The 21254-nt window shown below is 37.5% G+C and overlaps 1 protein-coding gene across 1 annotated transcript in view; it reads right to left on the bottom strand.

The window, feature by feature from the left end:
* Window positions 1-21254, bottom strand: part of CCDC91 (coiled-coil domain containing 91) — a 158787-nt gene that overhangs the window by 80743 nt on the left and 56790 nt on the right. The window contains exon 7 of the mRNA XM_074155405.1: window positions 10473-10550. Within this exon, the coding sequence (XP_074011506.1) occupies window positions 10473-10550 (78 nt within the window). The remainder of the gene's footprint in view (window positions 1-10472; window positions 10551-21254) is intronic.

The following is a 21254-nucleotide window of genomic DNA, read 5'->3' on the forward strand; positions in this document are numbered from 1 at the left end:
TAGTCTTATTCTTAATTATTCATTATTCTTAATTTATCATTGAAATCATGTCCTGTATTTAATAAATTATCAGAAATAAGACAATTTTTAAAGTAAAACAAAAGGCAAACTTGACAATTTCCTTTAATGCTAATCTAACACGCAGTTGTTGCCTAGGTCACTACAATGTTCATTGCATATATCCTACAACCGTCTGGCTCCAGCTGACTATTAAAAGTAAATATGAACATAAAGATGTCATAAAAAAATGTCTAAGATTTAAAAAAAAAAAGCCACCAAAAAAAAAACCCAACAGAAAACATTGACTTAAAAAATGAGGTCATTTTCTTCTTGGTCTGATCACAACCACCATTTAAGGTTTCTTGATAGGATAAATAGAGCAGAGATGCATGATATCCACACAAATCTTTCGCAAATGTCAAAATAAGCAACTAATTAAATTACTAATTGAAAAAAAATTACTAATTAAGTAGTTTACTAAACTAAAACATACATTTAGCTACCTCATTATAGGCATCTCTAACTTATAGTTACATATTTCCTTCAGTACAATGACACTAGAAGTCTTTCGACTAATTGCTATTCCGGGCAACTACTTCCTGCTGCTGAATCACTTTATTCCTTAATTAATTATACGATTATCCTGGCGGACTGACGTTCCATACATCTGTGGGAAGCTGGCGTTCTTGAAGCAATCTCCTTTTAATAGCTCATTGAATCATTTCAAGTAAGGTTACAGTAGAATGTAGCCTATAGCATCTGTTGCGTGAAGTCAAAGGGTAGGATTTCAATATGGGTGCTCTTGGTAACTCATTTCTCCTTCTACATATTGTGCAATGAACTTCCTTGACACAGGGTGGCAAGGGTCATGCTGTACTAACAGGCAGTTTCAGAATTGACGGCAAGAGGCATCAATCTTGATGCGGAGATGTTTCTACACTCCTATCACGTTTGCTGCCTCGGTCTACACTTGTTACAGTCATAGAGGAAGTGGCGGGTTCAGATTTTCAGGATTTCTTTACATTTATCAACTAGTCCTTATTGCTTCTTGGCTTTTTTTTTTTTTTGCCTTCCCCCCCGCCCTTCCTCAGCCCAACACACTTCACAAGCCCTAACATCTGCCTTTAACCAAAAGTGAGGTCACCTTTTAGGTCTTTGCTAGACCCAAATAAGCAGTAATCTTTTTCAGGGAGTTACTAGATTTTCTTTTCCCATTTGTAATTTCCTTGGTTTTCAAAAATCCTCTGCCTCCCAACCTCTTATGTAAATCGTTGTATCAGGGAACAGTTTAAAGGATTGTGGTACCTTAGATAAACAACTGCTTAAAGCGGTTTGCTTACAATTAAAACACAAAGCCATGCATGAATATAAGAATGAACTGTAGCCACTATAGTGGCTGCATAACCATAGTTACGATCGTAAGTACATCATCATTTGAACTGATGTCTTTCCACTCATCAAACAAAGACACAATTTATAAGGCTTATGTATTAAATAATCAAAATCAATTTAGGTATAATAAAATAAGAATAGTAACATCTTTCCTCTGACTCCTGAAAAGAAAACAAAAAATATCACCATATATCACCAACATGTACACATTGCCTTTTAACATTTTCTTCTTCCCTGTGTCTCATATTACACTTTTATCATTACTAAAGGGGACAAAAAAAAAACCCATTAACTGAGAAAACCAAGAATTAATGTCTACATTGACATTGTTTTACTAGGTTTGGTTCAGTTATAATTCATTTTCAACTTGGCATAATCTTCTTAGCTAACCAAAGCTAAAATTCGGTCAAGTTTTTAGCCTCAAATTTTAATCTATAGCCAAAATCACAGAAACAATGGTTTTCTCAAACCATTATCAAAATCTTCACGCATTTAAATGACAGTACAAAACATTTTTATCTTTCCACAAACTAATTTAAAAGTGAATCCATTCTACTTTTATAAGCTGGAATTTTACCAAAACGAAACTTAACTAAGTAAATTAGACCAAACTCCTGTTTGAGCTCAGATAAAGAGCGAAACGTAGCTTTAAATCTCATCCAGTAGAGTAATTTTGGAAGACTCCGAGTTGAAACTAGATCCAAACATCACAACAAGAACTTTATCCATAATCACCTTGGGGTGTCCTTAAGTGAACACACATCTTAATTACTCCATTAGATGCTTTACCGACAGGCAGAGAACTAAGTAGTTCTGGAATGTAGCTGACAAAGCACTACATGTACGATGGGAACACTGGAGAACCGCACCACTGCATGCAGAGTAGAAACTGAAAAACTCCCTGTACCCCATTTGAGAAGAAAATTTAAAGATTAGAAAAATATAAGCGATCACAAAATTTTATCCTGTGTTTCTACAGGTCATGTTATGTATAAAGTACTAGATGCTTTCTAAAATTTGTCCTCAGCCTTCGAAAGGCAAAAGCGCAATCATTAAGATATTGCCAAAACCATAGCACAGACACTCCAGTCCATTTTTAATACAAACCTATTTGCCCAGCCCTAGTGCATACTCTCTAATTCTACTGGCAACAGCAACCACAGTTGTTTGTCCAGAACAGGATTTATTGTATGGCCAAAAGGTAGAATTTATGAGAATCCTTCTTGAATTATATAGTCAAAATATAGACTGTTACCCCCAAATTCATCCCAAATTCCCTAACAGTAATAAATTGCCAAATCTCTTTCTGTGAACTCCCTCTTTTATTGGAGGAAAAAACTAGTCAGAAAAAGAAAACAAAAAAGGCAAGGGGAAAAACTCTCATCTCTTCTGAAAAACAGTATAAAAGCAATTCCAATACATGCAAAAACCAGACTTCTCAGATGTGGGAAAGGCTTGAAAATGTTAAACTCGCATGAAACATCAGTACGAAACATGCATCATGATGTACGGGCTGCTACATTATATTCTACAATATTACTTAAAAGCACCGCATCGAAACCCTTAGTCAATCAAAAAAAAAAAACAAAAACACAACATGGTTTCTTTCTCCTGCTCAAGCATAGAATCATAGAATCATAAATCATAGAATCATAGAATCATCTGGGCCAGAAGGGACCTCCAAAGTTCATCTAGTCCGACCTCCCCGCAGTCAGCAGGGACACCCCCAACTAGACCAGGTTGCCCAGGGCCTCGTCGAGCTTCACCTTGAATGTCTCCAGGGAAGGGGCCTCAACCACCTCCCTGGGCAACCTGTTCCAGTGTTCCACCACCCTCATGGTAAAGAACTTATTCCTAATGTCTAATCTAAATCTGCTTTTTTCCAGTTTAAAGCCATTACCCCTTGTTCTGTCACTGCCGGCCTTTGTAATCTTTGCATCTTTAACTAACTACAAGCCAGTACATCAAACACCTTTTGTACTTCAAAATTGCTAAGTCAGGACGTTCAGACCAAGTAATCTTTAAAAATAAAGTTACCTAGTGAAAAGTAAAATTTACAGTACTACTTCAAACATACAAACTATATTAAATAGCAGCATTAATTTCAGCAATAGTACATAATACTTTCTATGCTTGAGGGCATTAGTCAATGATTCACTGTATTCAGCATTCTGCCCCCACCACTAACTAATTTCTACTGCTTTATTAAAGAGCAAAATATAAAATATAATTAACCAATTGTTGAATGATAAAACAGAGAAGAGCATACAATCAAAATTCTTTCCTGACCCTCGGAGAAGATATATTAACTCAATAAAATATACTGGTTGTGTTATAACTCAGTCATTAGCGAGTAAACGTACTATATAAATAAAATTATTTAAAAGATTTTTTAAAATGTCTTTTTCAACAGAATCCAACATATCCACTTCAGCCCAAGATACTGCCCATTTTCATCATCAGGCTATTTTCGGGTGAGCCTCCCTTTAAGTGAAAATGAAACATGTCCATTTAGGTGCTATGGAATACAGATTTGTTTTTGTACAAGTGAATATTAACCAAAATAAAAGCAATTAAACTCCTGCTTAGGACAGAGTCAACTTGCAGTTTACAATGAAGTTGGTTCTAAATGAAATAAAACAAAATGTTGAGTTCAATTTCCTGAATTGTTTCCACTCATAGTCATAGCGTGCTACCAAAGCTTTAAACAGAGCTCGTACTGTGAAATTTTACATATCAAGTCACAAAGCATTTCCTGTGGAAAATCCTTCTCACAAGTTATTTTTTACAAAAGGTCAACACATTTTGATGTGCATCAGGGTATGAGGAAGATGCATGGTTTCACTAAACACTGTCCTGTTTACACCGTGAAGTGGTTTTCAGTCAGGTGTCTCAAAGACATAACATAAAAGACATTTGAATCAAATAGAAGAATAGGGCACCACATTTTTTTGTGAAGTGGTATAACAACTTCAGTTTCATTTTCAGCTGCTTTTGGTATACCAGTAATAATCAACAACTTACAGTTTGCATACTATGCTCAGTTTATCTAGATATCTCCGTTTTACTGGCATGTGAGTTTAAATGATTTATTTTCCACAAACCAGTGTTCTCCCAGACTCCTGCCAGAAACAAACTGCAAACTCACTCTTAATCAAACCTTTCAATCATTATAATATTTAACAATGCAGTTTTTTTGTTCTACAGTCAGAACCACATATAAAAAGTCACCCTTACTAAAAAGGGAGGGAGAGGTATCTTGTAACTCTTACAACTACTTTTAAAATATCAAGATGCTTTAATCAATAATAAAATATTTTTGATAGCCAGATCTTCTGAAGATTGAGACTTGACTGTACCTTGCTTTTACCAGAATTCTGTAGAAAGATTTTTATAGTAGTATCCCTGTTGTACATGAGTACTCCTATACTGTAAAAATGACAAGGAATCTCTCCTATTCTAGCCATCAGCTTTTCATGACAAAAACCAATATTGTATTATATTCAAGGCCCACTTGAATTCTAGCGCAACTTACATGCAGATAAGTACAGGAGTTAGAAGTGAAATACCAGTCCTTGCAACAACTTCTGAATTTGTCCTTTTATTCCTGTGTCAGGCCTTCCTGAGCCAGGATGTCATCCTGGAAACTTAATAAGTTAAGCTGGTGTTTTAAAGAGCTGAGAACTGGCCACATTTCAAGAGTTTTCCCTCCTCACTAGGGATAAACTACGTCTAAAAAAAGATATCGTCATTCTAGGTTAACTTCTTTTGTAATGAAATCTTTTAAATTTTCTTTTGTTTATTAGAAGGTAACCTTTCAGTTCAGAGGTCTACTATTGACACAAAAAATTTTGAAAGACAATCTGATGCCCCTCCTATATCTCATACTTTGCAAATCTGTCTGTTTTTACATTCTGGAAAGCTATAAAAAACCCAACCACCTAAAACCAAAAACTTAGAGACAAAATCTCACTGTGGAAAGGGCTGGAAAGGACTTTGCGTCTTGAAGTTAATTTCCATAAAAGGAAACACACATCTGATTCAAGCAAGCTGTCTTTTAGAAGACTAATAATTGCATAAAATAATCTAAGTATATAAATATCATCAAAAAATACACCTGCCTGTAAATTCATATTCTTTAAAGCTTACATTAGAGGATATTTTATATGGTGAGAAATATAAACAAAACAGATTAAAATTCTTAACTCGTCTATTTACAGAACTATGACAATTTCAGAACAAAAGCTTGATTAAACAAGCAGAAGAAAAATCCTTATGTTGCTTGTGGTAAATATCTTAAAATGTGACATGATCCCACAAGCACCATTTCCAAGATCTACATTTACTTTTCTTTACTGTAGTTAATTACCAGGGATAAGAGTTTAAAAAAATAATGACATGAAAGACAGAAATTAAACAAAATTAGGTAAACATGAGAAGGGGAAACTTGGCCTACACAGAACACTAAGTTCGTTTTTAATTTGCTTCCCCATGTTTTTTTACACAAATTTCATGACTATGTTGTAGATGGTTTATTTGTTGAAAGGAAGATAAGAATTTGAGATGCTTAACAATGGCCAAGGTTTTTGAGGGTTTGTGCTACAAAGTGTCTAATGGTCTCTGTTAATGCATTTCCCAGAGTCTTTGGCAAGCTAATATTCCAAAGACAACTGCAATAATTCTAAGGGCTTTGGTATCTTCAGATCCTTGAAAATAAATCATTATTTGACTTCATGTGTCAGCTCCATTTTCAATACGGTTGCCATATTAAAAAGGACCAGTAACAACAACGGTAGGAATTGAGAGGCTTTGGTCTTTAATGTGAGTGCTGGTCTGCCAAGGGATAATGTATTAATGAAAGATCAATATGGAGAAATATTGTCCATTTACAACAAATATTTCCCCGAAATACAAGGGAATAATGATCAGAAAGTGTAACCCGTTTTCAAGCATAGAAAGATAGAACAACAACAAATCTGCTGCAGTAAGTCTGCAAGGAGTAATAATTGGCTCTAAATGTAAGAAAAATGTAAGCTTTTGCTTACTAACCTGGCAACCTTATAGACAGAAGTGAAAAAATGGCAACTCTCTTTTCCTTTGTACACTAAATGAAAGGCGTTTTCACAAATGCTTAACGGCATCCTGGCTTGTATTAGAAATAGCGTGACCAGCAGAAGTAGGGAGGTGATTGTGCCCCTGTACTCAGCACTGGTGGGGCCACACCTGGAGTGTTGTGTCCAGTTTTGGGCACCTCAATCCAAGAGAGATATCGAGGTGCTGGAGCGAGTGCAGAGGAGGGCAACGAAGCTGCTGAAGGGCCTGGAAAACAAATCATGTGAAGAGCGGTTGAAGGAGCTGGGACTGTTTAGTATGAGGAAGAGGAGGCTGAGGGGAGACCTCATCACTCTCTACAACTACTTGAAAGGACACTGTAGAGAGGTTGGTGCTGGTCTCTTCGCACAGGTAACTAATGACAGAACGAGAGGGAATGGCTTCAAGCTCCAACAGGGTAGGTTTAGACTGAACATCAGGAAAGAATTTTTCACAGAAAGAGTGGTCGGGCATTGGAATAGGCTGCCCAGGGAGGTGGTTGAGTCACCATCCCTGGATGTGTTTAAGAGACGTTTAGATGTGGTGTTGGGGGATATGATATAGGGGAGAACTTTGTAGTGTAGGGTAGATGGTTGGACTCGATGATCCCAAGGGTCTCTTCCAACCTGGATGATTCTATGATTCTATGATTCTAAATCTACCAGTAGGAAAGATTTATCTATGCTGGGAATACAGCAAAGGCAAGTAGTCAACTCTTTTCCGCTGTTGTTCAACCCAGAGTTTCAATACCTAAGTTACAGGATTTGGGGCTTGAGGGATTCTGGGGATTATTTTGTGGGGCTAATGACGAATGGTTCATATTTTTACACAGCTATCCTTAAAACAACCAATGTTGGGTATTACATTCACCACGCTAAAACCCTGCTTGGAGTGGAATTACAAGATTATAATTGGCTGGTATCAGAGATGATTAGTCATAATTCCAACAGTCACGACTGCAACTGAACCTAATTTGGGCCATAAACAAGCACTTCATTGGAATAGTCTGCATCAATTTGTTTTATTAATAGCCAGGAACGCAAAATGGGACTGTATTCATCGTAAGAAAGATTTTTCTTTCCTATGCCTTTTAAACAATTCAGTAGACTTGCTTAGGTGAATTTCCATACTCAAGGTAATTTGGGGATCAGCCAACATGTCTGATAAATATAGTAAATTCCCGAAGATACGAGCAGTTAAAAAGTCCCCAAAATGTTAAATACTACTTTTGTAATTACAAAAACACATTTGACTCATTTACTTAAGGAAAAAAAAAATAATCTCAACCCTGTTCCATATTGAAATATTAACCATTAATTAACATTCTGAAAGAATCCATGAGATTATTTTCTTCAGCAAAACTACAGAACGGTTTTTGCCTTCACTGAATTCTCTGATGATTCACTGTTATTCCTTTTTTTTTTTTTTAAGTACATGGCAAAGCGTTACTGAAAAAGTATTTAAGCTATAAACAAACAACCAAAAAAAGATTACTTTTTTTTTTTAATCCTAACAAGTTGGTTGCAGTATTTTACTCAGAGGTTGGTTGCAGTACTTCACTCGGAGGCTGGCATATCTGATGTTATTTCTCTTATGAGTACTGTGATCTCATTGACCAAAATATGGCAACTAACCACATGAAGCAACAGGAAGACTTGTATGAAGTACATTCACGCCATGGTTCCCTGGTAGTAAAGAATTTCTTTGTATAACTTGAATATAAACAGTCTATGAGAAATAATACGCTAAATATAAATATTGCTTAGAATCACAATATTCAATTAAATCTCTAATCTTTTGGGCCAAATCATATAATTTGATAAACATCAATTTTCTTTTCAGAAGGCAAATCAGATCTTCCCAGCTGCTGTTGACTGGTAAAATTGTTTTCAAAAATCAATATAGCACATGAGTATGTTCTTTTACCCAACTATACATGAAGAAATTATTCCTGAAAAGGATCAATATCATACATGCAAAACTCTCCTTTAGCTCACACAGAGGCATTAAAATGGTGAAAAATTGTATCTAGAAAACATACAGAACTTTCATGCTATACTATAAAATTGTTGCATTCACAATTTGTTTATATTTTCAGAAATAAAAAGGAGGAAACGTTAAGTTCAGAAATTACCTATAGCTCACAGTTTTTTCCAAAATATAAGTTCACACAGAAACAGCACATTATTTTATACAAATCTAGCAAAAAACAGAAATTAAAAATGCTGATATGCAATGTGTTCAGTGACCCATCGAAGGTGGGACAGTGTGAAGAAAATTCTCATTTGAGAACTTCCATTGTAAAGTGGTCCCCAAAGAAGTATGGGAAAAGAAACGCAATCATTCTCCTCCAGAAGTGAAATAAGGGAGGTATAGAGAAATGAGACATCACCAGTGGCCATGCTTAACTTTTCTCAGGAATGGAAACTTCTGAAACATTTTTCTGGATAGGTTCCCTGTAGGTGAAATTAGTATAAGTTGTAATGATGGAGACAGACATATTTCTACAGATAATCCAATTTCAATATTAGCTAGAACACTACTAACAGTTATTAGCAAAATTATTAAAAGACTTTCTAATTATGAGTTGTAGCAAATGTATGATGAATAGAATTACTTTATACTTTTCTGCAGCCTATGACATGGGCTGTCTTCAAGCAGAGGTTCCTAAAAGCATCATCAGGTTCCTAATGGAGTGGTGCTCTCTCAGACTTGGAGCTTGGTAGACCTACCTTACACATTAGTAACAAAGTCACACTCCTTGAGGCAAATTTGTGCTTAAACATAGAAAGGTTTGATTAACAATGCATTGGACAGTTCTACCTCCATAAACAGCTCTACAAGGAGTCTGCAAAGACCCAACATGACACAATTCCTTATACACGCTTGCACCAGCGCTGCTCATGTAAGCATCAGCATGAGGCACCTTACCCCAGTGTTCAGTTCATTCCCCAGCGTCACCACTGTTTACCAAAAGTGGCCCCAGAGCACTAACATTCCAGGATGGATTGCTACAAGACAACTCTGTGACATTTCCTATCTCATAACAAGGGAAAAGTCACTCCCTTACATGGAGTCCTTCTGTCTCTGGCATTCCTGCTTCCAGCAAGTTTAAATCACTCTGCATCTGGGCCGCCTTGCCCTCCATGCCAGATCATTCCTTGGTCATGAATTACTGTTGCTGAGCACTTACAATTTGAATTTCCCCTTCACTACCTACATTGTCAGATTTGTGTTCCCAGCTCACAGTCGTCTACCAGGTCTCATGCCTCCCTTCTCATTCTCAAAACCAGCCTTCTTTTCCATTTCCCTGTATCATTTTTTTTTCCCCCATCAGATCTTTTTTACCTCTTTAAGTCTAATTAGAATTCTTAGCTTTACCTACTCCTCCTCCTAACCTGACTCAGGTTTTGTCCTGTATGCATTTCTTACTAGGAAGTTTCCATAACAGTACAAAAGACACAGATTTATCCTCTGTGGTTACATCCAGTTGTTTCATCTTACCAGCTGAGAGGAACTAGGAAGAACATGAGAGAAGAGTCACAGATTCGGCCTCATTTCACCCTTAACTCCTCTTAGTGCTGGGTAGATAAAAACCTGCTGAATTCATCTATGAGGCCTCTTTCCTGCAAGTGCAGTTTGTTGAGACTGAGAAGGTACAAAATGTGGATATGTGATAAATTCTCAAACCTGAAGTTTAGCACGATTGACTGAACATTTTTGTTTCGTTCTTTTGCAAGTTTCATTACTGAAAATGGCTAACCTACTTTATCTGAAGTTTCCCAAAGCGTAGAGTGAGAAAACACGTCATGCAAAATTTCAGGCCAAACAGTCCAAATTGGAAACAACAGAAAAGACAGTGTTAAAATGAAAGAGGTTGAGCAACCAAAATAAACAGTACTTAAGAAGGCCGTCTGTAGTGCATACTTATTATATACAGTTACAATAATATTATTTGGAAATTTGTGGTTTTTTGGCAACTCACTTACCTTGAATTCTTCAACAATAATACTCAAGGCTTCATGTCCAGCTTTCCTCATGTCTTCTAACTCCTGCTTATGTTTTTCCTGCACGAAAACGTGGAAAGATTATATACAACATAGGCACCCAGCATAACAGTTTTAATTAGGAGAATAAACACCAATTATTTTCCTCATTTTTGGTATCTTTCATGAATAAAAGTGCGCATCTTGGCTCTTTAGATATAATATATACGCTCAATTCAAGTTGGTCCTAATATTAAACTTATTTTTCTTTATTTCCTGATTTTACTTTATTAGTCCACAGAAAATTCTAAATGGTTCTCCAAATGTTTTTAAGATTTTCTTTGTTACTCTAATTTTTTTCCGGTTTCTTGGCACCTGTGGATGGCACAACTTCCAAATCATTCTCTTACTAAATGTTATTTACTGCCTACATTAATAAAAATGTTAAAATGGATTAGTATCAGATTCAGCTTCCTCAGAAGAGCACGCCCTTCTACTCAGCACATAGCTCCTCTTTTATCTTTTTTTTATTTGTTACGTTCTCAGGAAAGTGTTCTTGCATAAGACATATGTTTTTCAAACAAAGCTCTACTTTTTTTATTCATAGTATTATGTAAAAATAACACAGATAGGAACATTCTAATATTTTTGCATTTACATAAAAATGCTTGCCTGTGGTTTGCTATCCGAGTCTGCAATGTGAACACCTTATTAGATCCTCATCAACATTTCACTCTTATCAATGAGCAGCACCACTTTTTGAAATTACCAATTAGTAAGAAGATGAAAAACTTTCCCTCCCCTCCATATTCTTTGCTTCGGGGATCTGTTCTTAAATCAGCTAGTACAGCAGGTCATAGATGTTTTAATTACCTTGCAAAATGGTGCAGAAAGCAGAAAGCCATTCATCACAGATGTTAACTTGCAATGATTACAGGGCAAAACCATACACAACTTGCACTACGTATTTCTTGCTTTTTGGATTGAATTCTAGTTGAAATTAATTAATACAATTCTATGTTTTGTAAGATCTGTATGTCTGGAATAAGCAAAACCTAGTGTCTAACACAGCATGTTCAATTATATTATGAAAGGCTAAATAACACCATTAAAAATAAATAAATTAGTCTGTGACTCTATATTTGATTAGAGGTTGCTGCTCTGCCATTCTGTTCCTTTCTTCTGAAAGGGCCATCTTCGCAAAAAGTTTGAACTTATAGCTATACAAACTTCTTATTGTTCACCCAAACACAATGAGACATTCAGATTCTCTTGAATAGAACTGGTCTTTTTTGTGAAGTCCTGAAAGAACAACTGGTATGAAGCAGAAGAATTCAAGGTGGAAATATTTTGATATGTAAATAAACTACTACGTCAGATAACAATGCACAGCATCTAGGTACATCAGTTTAATCAGATTGTGATGCATAGATATTACTGACGCCATAAACTAGTTAAACTCAGATGTTATATATGTAAAAAAAAAAAACCCAAACAACTGCTGAGCTAGAAATATTTTTACAGTACAAAACTACAGAATTGGTATAAGGAAGAAAAATGTGATCTAGTGCTTAACTCCAAAATTTCACAAATCATTAACAAACATGTTCCCTGTGAAAAGTGAACATAGGGGGAATAAGACGAGAAAAATGTATTTAATATAGTAGCGTATCCTGGACTCACAAACATGAAAATAGAATTATATAGAAAATGGAAGTTAATGGTCATTAATTATTCTAGCTGAAAAAAAAAACCAACACCAAAATAACAAAACCAAAAGCGAAGAGAAAGGGTTCCATGCTGAGAAAAGCCTTTAAATGAGAAGAGTTAAACCAGTAAGATTTCCATCTAAGATCTGTGAGAATTACCTTGAATGCAACAATGCGGCACAATGGATCATGTGCATTGACCGAGGAAGTCAGATATTTCATTCTGAGTGTCTCTCACTAGCATTACCGGCCACATCAAGAGATCAAGCAAAAAATGCAGTTTGTCCTCTTAGAATAAATGTCTCAAGTTTTTCAGAATTAGTGACTTGTTCAAGATCATGTACTAAATGCAAACCGGTAACACAAGTTGAAGCATCAACACGAAGGTATAACTACCAACACCAAGATTCCACCTAACACATTTTAGAGTACTTAACTTTCTTAAAATATTTCCTAAAGTAGAGGAAAAAAAGTCATTAGTAAAGAACTAATAGTAAGGCATCAGTTTGCTTGAGTCAGGTTTAGAAATCAATTCCTACAACAAGGGGTAGAAGAGAGAATGAAAGGCTGCCCTTACAAGCTCAGAGACAAAAACGCCCCCTCCAAGTAAGGTCTTCATCCAGTCTGATGAACACCACACTGCCTTTTTTCTGTGTCTATTTGGAAGATTTTTCAGCTAAGACAGCAGGCCTTTAAGTTTTTGGGTTTTTTTAACTTGTAAAGGTGCATTTCAAATCTTTTGAGGATGGCTGGCCTTTTCTTCTGAAAGTCTGTAAAATACTGTTGCAAAATCTTATAGATACATCACTCAAAAGAACGTGTGCTTGGTCCTTGTAATACGACCCAATAAGGAGAAGACCCAAAGTCACTTTAAGTAACACATTTTGGAAGTGCATGCATTGATTCACTAACAGTAAAAATACATCAAAGTTCCTGAGTTTCATGATTTGGCTATGAACACAACAGAAACATTCCAAGAACAGCAGCATACTCATTTGAAGAACAATGGTCATGTCAGTTCTTCATAAATCCTCAATAAATTGTGTACTTTCCATAGGAAAATGAGTTTAATGAACCAACATAACTACTCTTAGAATTATTACTCTGCTTGTAAGAAAGAAAAGGGAAGCTTTATGAAAAGCTCTGAATGGTGTAGACCTGAAATTAAAATGCAGTATTCAGATTTCCTGTCAAAGAGAGAAGAATTTTGTGTTTTCTGGCTCTTGTAGAATTCTCCTGCATGCTTTGCATGACTTTGGAGAGAGGTTTTTAAAGAACGTTGTTGTTCCCTTCTTTTGTTTAATAAACGCTTTTAAGAAAGCAATTAAACGTGAGTTGAGAAGGTTGAAATTTAAGTAAAATCATCTTCAGAGGATTTTCATCCCCTTCCCTTGTGCCTTGTGCTGGATAGAATCTCACACCAACTTGGAAGACAGAGGGGTTTATTTTATTTTGTGATCAAAATCTTGACGATCATTTGAAGGGCACGAGGCATTCTGTGTGGACACAGTATGGAAGTAACAGGCAATTCATTTCTCAATGGTTATCAGTGTTTCAATTTTTTTTGTTTTGTGACTCATATGAGGAAACATGTCATTGCGAACAATTTATGCATAAGTATGCAGGCTTTAATGCTACCAAGTGTACGTGCCTTCAGAAATTCAAATAAGACTTGAATGATAAGGATGAGAAAATTTCACTGAATTTCACTGAATTTTTAGAGTTGGAAGGGACCATAAAGATCATCTAGTCCAACTCCCCTGCTGAAGCAGGATTGCCCAGAGCATGTCAGAGCATGTTACTCAGGACTGCATCCAGGTGGGTCTTGAAAATCTCCAGAGAAGGGGACTCCACCACCTCCCTGGGCAGCCTGTTCCAGGGCTCTGGCACCCTCACCGTGAAGAAGTTTCTTCTCATATTTGAATGGAACTTCCCATGTTCCAGCTTGTGCCCGTTGCCCCTCGTCCTCTCACTGGCAACCACTGAAAAGAGTCTGGCTCCCTCCTCCTTCAGCCCACCCTTTAGATACTTAAAAGCATTGATAAGGTCTCCCCTCAGCCTTCTCTTCTCCAGGCTAAAGAGTCCCAGCTCTCTCAGCCTTTCTTCATAAGGGAGATGCTCCAATCCTTGAATCATCCTCGTTGCCCTTCGCTGGACTCTTTCCAGTAGTTCCCTATCCCTCTTGAATTGGGGAGCCCAGAACTGGATGCAGTATTCCAGTTGTGGCCTCACCAGTGCAGAGTAGAGGGGGAGAATGACTTCCCTTGACCTACTGGCCACACTCTTCCCTATGCAGCCCAGGATTCCGTTGGCCTTCCTGGCCACAAGAGCACACTGCTTGCTCATTGTCATTTTGCTGTCTACCAGGACCCCCAGATCTTTCTCTTCAGAACTTGACTCCAGCAGGTCCACACCTAACCTGTATTGGTGCCTGACATTCTTCTTCCCCAGGTGCAGGACCCTACACTTTTCCCTGTTGAACCTCATGAGGTTCTTCCTTGCCCAGCTCTCCAGCCTGTCCAGCTGAGATCACACTTTGAAAGTTTCCTTACAGTCTAAAAGCCAAGTGACTGCAGGCTCTCCTCTTCTTTTGTTAGGCCCCTGTGAATCAAACCACTGTAGAGGCAGATGGATCCAAAAGTCTGGTGAGCTTCTGAGAGGTGCGGTTCCCACGCCGCTGGGCAGAGAAGTCTTCTGAAGCGGCTGTGACAGCAGGAATTGTTACTGACCACTCGCCATCCAGCTGCTTGTCCCTGCCCGCCGATTGCATTAGCGCTTCTTTTAGATCTTTTAGCTGAATTGCTTCCTAAATAATTTCAGTCTAAGTGAACCATTGTTAGCATAAACAGTTTAAGAAGGGTTCTTTGTTAACATCCAACATCTCAGCAGAAATGCAGGGCATGTGTTTGCGCATACTGGGAAGTATAAGGGTAACACCTCTCAGGGAACTACGTAAGATACACAGTAAAAAGATTTGTGAGATCTGATGGGGCAAGAAGTGAAAGTAAAGACCTCAAACTTATTTTATTTCATTAAATTTACTTACCCGTAAGTTGATACATTTTTCTGCTAACTTTTTAAGAGGCAGACTGCCTTGAATTGTTGGGAAAAGTTCATGCCACTCATAGACTCTGCACAGATTCCTTTCTAACCTTCCACTCTGGTATGCCTGCATATGTCACACGTATTGTGACAGCAGTAAGTGCCCAAAATGATGCTTAGCAGATGCTCAGAAAAATTATTTTGTGTCGGTGCTCCTAGAATGTATCAAAAGCAGCATCAAAAAAAGACACTTGATATTGCAAATTAGGGCCACGAAACAGTCACCTGAAAAGGAAGCAAATGGCTACATATCAAAGTATCTTTTGATAATCAACTGCCCACAGAAGTAAACACCATAATATTTTCAAAATCCCAGTTCTATAGCCTGCATAACTAACACCAAAAAACCCCAAAGTTTTTAAAATAACTGAAGAAATTAATTTATGTCATGCTTATTGAATTTATGACATTTTCTCCACAGGTATTTTTTTCCCCACTGATTTGTCTCATGTGATCAGAGGAAAATCAATTTAATTTAATTCTTCCTCTTTTTTTATTAGGTTGTCAATAATTACAATTTATAACAATAAAAATATCAGAGCAGTAATACACAGATAAAGCAAAAGCCAGTACTGCAAAGAAGCACTGTGAAATCACACTTACATGGGGGAAAAAATAATAGAAGAAATAAAATAAATTCAGAAAGATTCCAAATTTTTGCCCACTTTCACAAATAATCAAATGCAATCCATAAAATAAAATCCTGTATTTTGGGGTCAACTGATATTATGTGATTTTTATATTTTATATTACTTCATAACCCTGTTTAAAAAAGAAGTCAGGAAAAACATGCCAATAAAATAGTAAGTTAAAACAAAGGACCCACTTTTCAACTGTACAAATGTTTCTGTAACACCTGTTAAGAGTCTTACATTACTATATTTAACATGCAAGCCAGCTATCTGAGTTGATGCTGACTGCCTAGGTTCTGTAAGGCTGTGGTATCTTCATAATTAGCTTCATAATTAGTCCGAGCCAACATCTTAGAAAGTGATGTACTCTCTTCCCTCCTAATTTCTTCACTAATGCAAAAAGGCAAACTGCAGTTCACTGCAGGCAACCAAACGACAAATTTCAGATCTAGCTTATGCAGTTTTGCTCTATGCAATTACATCATTAAGACTTTTCATATTGGACTCAATTCCTCCATTACATCAAGAATTTCCTCTCCACAAAAATTATTAGCTCTTTTTTTCCTTTCAGCATCATTTTAAAAAATAATACATAACATTGAGTATCATATTGATTCTGTTAGGAAACTGGTAACTTCTCACGTGAAGATATACATTTCCTCCAATTCACCCAAGAATAGAGAAAAAAATAATTTTACCAAATACAACAGAACAAAATCACTGAAAAATTGAGTTAAATGTCATAAGAATCAGTCCATAATGGCTAATTAATATACACACTAGAGTGTGCTATTGTATATAAAATACAGATTGGTCACTATTTCTGTTCATGTGAAATAATGTGAGGTCTCCAGAACTAAGACACAGGATTGCCTCCAGCTCTATAGCAAAGCAAGTATTTTCACTTTGGTCTCATCATCACCATCCTAGTGAAAGATACAGCTGAGAACCTAAAGATAAGTACATTCCTATAGGGAGGAAAGAAAGATTTCAGATTTCTCTATATAACCAAAAGACTGTACAGTACACACAACCTGAAGCTCACCACAGGAACCAAGGAGACACTAATCATTTATTTTATACAAGTAAATATCATTGCTACCAGGAGTATACAAGGACAGAAGACTTTGAAGTGAATAATGAAGTGAGGTAGCGAAGAAACTTTCATGAGTAACTTCCTAATACAGTGGTGAGGACATTTCCTGCTGAGTTAGAACTGAGCTGAGCCAGAGCTGAGTGAGTGTGAATGGACCAGTCTGCTGGGAGATGTTATGACTGATTAAATGTGAAAGACTATGTAAAGGAAATAGTATGGAAGAGCCTGTACATGCCCAAAACATAATTATAGTTCCCATACCACATGTAACTAAACTCTTCAAGTATTTGCAGTGTATAACATGGATCTCTACCCTGTCGCATTTAAGACATTAATATTGTGTGAAGAAAAACTAGAGTTTATATCTGCTCGTTTCTTCTACAGGATGTAAATACAGACACTCTCCACTGAGGAGGACATGAAACAAGAAAAACAAGAGTTAACTCACATGCCGAACAATCTGTTAATTAATACTAAGTGGTTTTACTATTAATAAACATTTTGCGAGGAAAATTGTATGATACAGTAAATATCACTGTTCATTTGGCTCAGGAAGCCTTCTCTGACTGCCTTCAGGTTTCTAAAACGTTAGATAGATAGATAGATAGATAGATAGATAGATAGATAGATAGATAGTCACTCACTCACTCACTCTTTGGGACAGAACTACAACTGTGCCAGGGAATCTTATGCCACTGATGCTTTCCTACTTCCCCACATAATCTAAATGATAGGACACAGTAGCAAGAGAAATGAGACAAGAAAAGAGAAACAGGAAAACAATCCCAGGGAAGCTAACAAAAGAGAATACTTCAATTAAACAATGCAGTAAGCATGAAAGGAATTCGTATCTTCATTAGGACATTCTCATGTCTTTTATCTCAAGAGCACCAGTATTCAGATTAAATTAAATTCCACCAGTGTTCAAAAAGAACAAAATATTAACTTGGAAAGAGTTGCCAGCTGTCATCAATAGCTACTGATACTGAAGGTATAATATCCAACACAATTTCATATACTACATAATCTTTATATTAGTATTTATGTATTGCTCTACTATGCTTTCCTTCGTTCTCTAGACAGGAAACAGACCTGCAGAATGCAAGGGGACAAAAAAGACTGCAGAAGATTAGGTTAACCCAATGAGCAGGAAGTCAAGCAAAACTGCCAGAGGCCTGTGTGGATGAACAAGGAGCTCCTGGCAAAACTCAAGACCAGACAGGAAACATACGCAGGTTTAGAAGCAAGGACGTGTAACCTTGGAGGAATATAGAGACATCATCTGAGCATGCAGGGATGAGGTTAGGAAAGCCAAAGCCCATACTTTGAATTTGGTAAGGAATGTCGAAGACAACAAGAAGGGCTTCTATAACTAGAGATCACAAAAGGAAGGCTAGGGGGAATGTGGTCCTGTGCTGAAGGAGATGGTGGACCTGGTCACAGAGGACACGGAAAAGGCAGATGTACTGAATGGCTTTACTAGCAAGACCAGCCTTCTGGAATCCCATAGACCATGTCTGGAACAAGGACAACATACCTTTAGGGGAGGAAATACTTCCGCAAACTGGACATAATTAAGTCGATGAGGCCTGATGGGATGCACCTGCAAGTGCTGAGGGAGCTGGTTGATGTTATTGCAAGGCCCCTCTCAATACTTTCACTATGATCGTGGTGACTGGGAGAAATGTCTGAGGATTGGAGGTAAGAAAATGTCACTTCTATCTTAAAAGGGCAGGAAGAAAGATTCAAGGAACTACAGGCTGGTCAGCCTCACCTCAGCACCTGGGAAGGTGATGGAGCAGCCAACCCCGGAAACCATCTCCAGGCACAGCAAGAACAAGAAAGTCACCAGGAGTAGTAAGCATGGCTTCACCAATGGGAAGTCATGCTTCACCAACGTGATCACCTTCTATGGTGAAATGACTGGCTTGCTAGATGAGGGGAGAACAATGGATATTGTCTGTGTCCGTTAAGATCCTCATTGAGAAGCTGTTGACTTGTTGGCTGGATAAGCAGATAGTGAGGTGGACTGAAAATTGGCTGAAGTGCCAGGCCCAGAGAGTGGCAATCAGTGGCACAAATTCTATAGCTGGAGGCCAGAAACTAGCAGTATACCCCAGGGGTAAATGCTAGGTCTGATCCTGCTTAATATGTTCATTAATGATCTGGATGATGGGGCAGAGCGTACATTCAGCAAGTTTGCATATGACACAAAAGTGGGAGGAGTGGTGGACATGCCAGAGGGTCAAGCTGCCATCCAAAGGGACTGGAGAAATGGCCTAGCAAGAACCTCGTGAAGTTCCGCAATGGGAAGTGCGAAGTCCTGCACCTGGTGAGGAACAACTCCATGCATCGGTTTATGCTAGGGGCCGCCCATTCGGAAAGCAGCTTTGCAGAAAAGGACCTGAAGGGTCTCAGTGGACAAGAAGTTGAACACGAGCCAGCAACGTGCCTCTGCTGCAAAGAAGGCCAACAGTATCCTGGGCTGTATTGGCCCCAGGTCAAGGGAGGTGATCCTTCCCCTCTACTCAGCACTGGTGAGGCCACACCAGGAGTACTGTGTCAAGCTCTGGGCTCCACAGTACAAAACACACATGAACATACTGAAGAGTCCAACAAACCACCACAAGGATGAATGAGGGACTGGAGTATCTTTCACATGAGGAGAGACTGAGAGAGCTGGGACTGTTCAGCCTAGAGAAGAGAAGGCTTGGGGGGGGTCCTTATCAATCAATGTATATAAATATCTGAAGGGATATATGTATATGTATATAAATATCTGAAGGGAGAGTGCAAACAGGACAGGGCCAGGTTCTCTTCAGTGGTGCAAATGCAAGAGGCAATGGGCACAAACTGAAATGCAGGAAGCTCTGTTTGAACATCAGGAAACACTTTTTTACTGTGAGGTTGAGGTGGCGGATTCTTCCTTTTTTGGAGACATTCAGAAGCCATCTGGACACTATCTTGGACAACTGGTAGCTCTGCTTGAGCACGGGGATTGAAACAGATGACCTCCAGAGGTCCCTTCCAACCTCACCCTTTCTGTGATCCACGATCATATTTACCAAGCCCTAATCTACTAGGTATTAATCATGAGGCTGCTTGTTTATCCCTCAAAACCTTTCCACAGGAAATACCAAAAAGAACTTGCTATTGTATTACAAAGCAACCAACAGTGGAGTGCTGCATATTTATGGACCTATCACAGGTGAACTCTTCCAAAGGACCCATTGTTTGCATTTCATTACAGCATATATGTTGTTTTCCAATATTTATTCTGGATATAACCTTTTATTCCTAGTTTCAAACATATGAAACTTCAAACCTCACAGTGAATAGTAATCAAAACCACCATTTATATTAACAAAACTATGATTGAGCTAAAGATACTTTCTTTGCCAAAAATCGGTAACATTTCCATCTGCAGCTTTGTTAACCTTTCAGAAGTCATCAACATATGTTTTAGAAACATAACTGATTGAAATAATGCATATTGAGTTTTCATACAGTTACACTGTTCACAACACATAATGATGTTCATAGCACATTCCTAGAGGATAGATTTAGTCTTTTCACGTATGTTTAAAAACCCAAGACGACTACGAAGAAACTTGACACTCAGTTCAATCCTTTCAAAAGCATTCCGGCAGAAATTCCACTTAAGCATGAATAAAAACTTTCTGAGATTTAATTCTAGAAGATATAAAGTAACAACTCGTGGTGACCCTGTTTGTAAAGACTGTAACATACCTTTGAAATTTTTCCAGGGTCATAAAAGAACAAATTGCTTGCTTCCTTCCTTCCTTGTTTTTGCAGTATTGAAAATAAGTTGAAGTACAATGTAAGCAATGCTATTTACTACAAAATCAACAGCAGAAGTAGTTACATCTTTGTATTCAAATCTTCTTTTCATTTTCGGGGTCTGAACTATTTTCTTTGGCTGCTTCTGGATACAAAGCTCAGGAAGAAAACAACGGTGATAATACTTGCCCTCTTCCTCCAATCTTAACTCATTTTCTGATTTGTAAATACATTTTGGAATTGTAAAAATATTCCAAATCAGACACACTCTTTTAAAACCAGCTGATCAACACCTATTTTCCCATCAAAGTACAAGCAAAGCAGCTACAACACAAAGTAGTTGCTATATTTATTCAGAGCTACAAATGCTTTTTTGTTCGTTTGTTTCCTAAAGACAATGGATGAAGGGTATGATGTGCAAGTTGAACAAAAATGACAGAACTTG

Source organism: Numenius arquata, chromosome 1, assembly GCF_964106895.1.
Source record: "Numenius arquata chromosome 1, bNumArq3.hap1.1, whole genome shotgun sequence".
Taxonomy (NCBI): Eukaryota; Metazoa; Chordata; class Aves; order Charadriiformes; family Scolopacidae; genus Numenius; species Numenius arquata.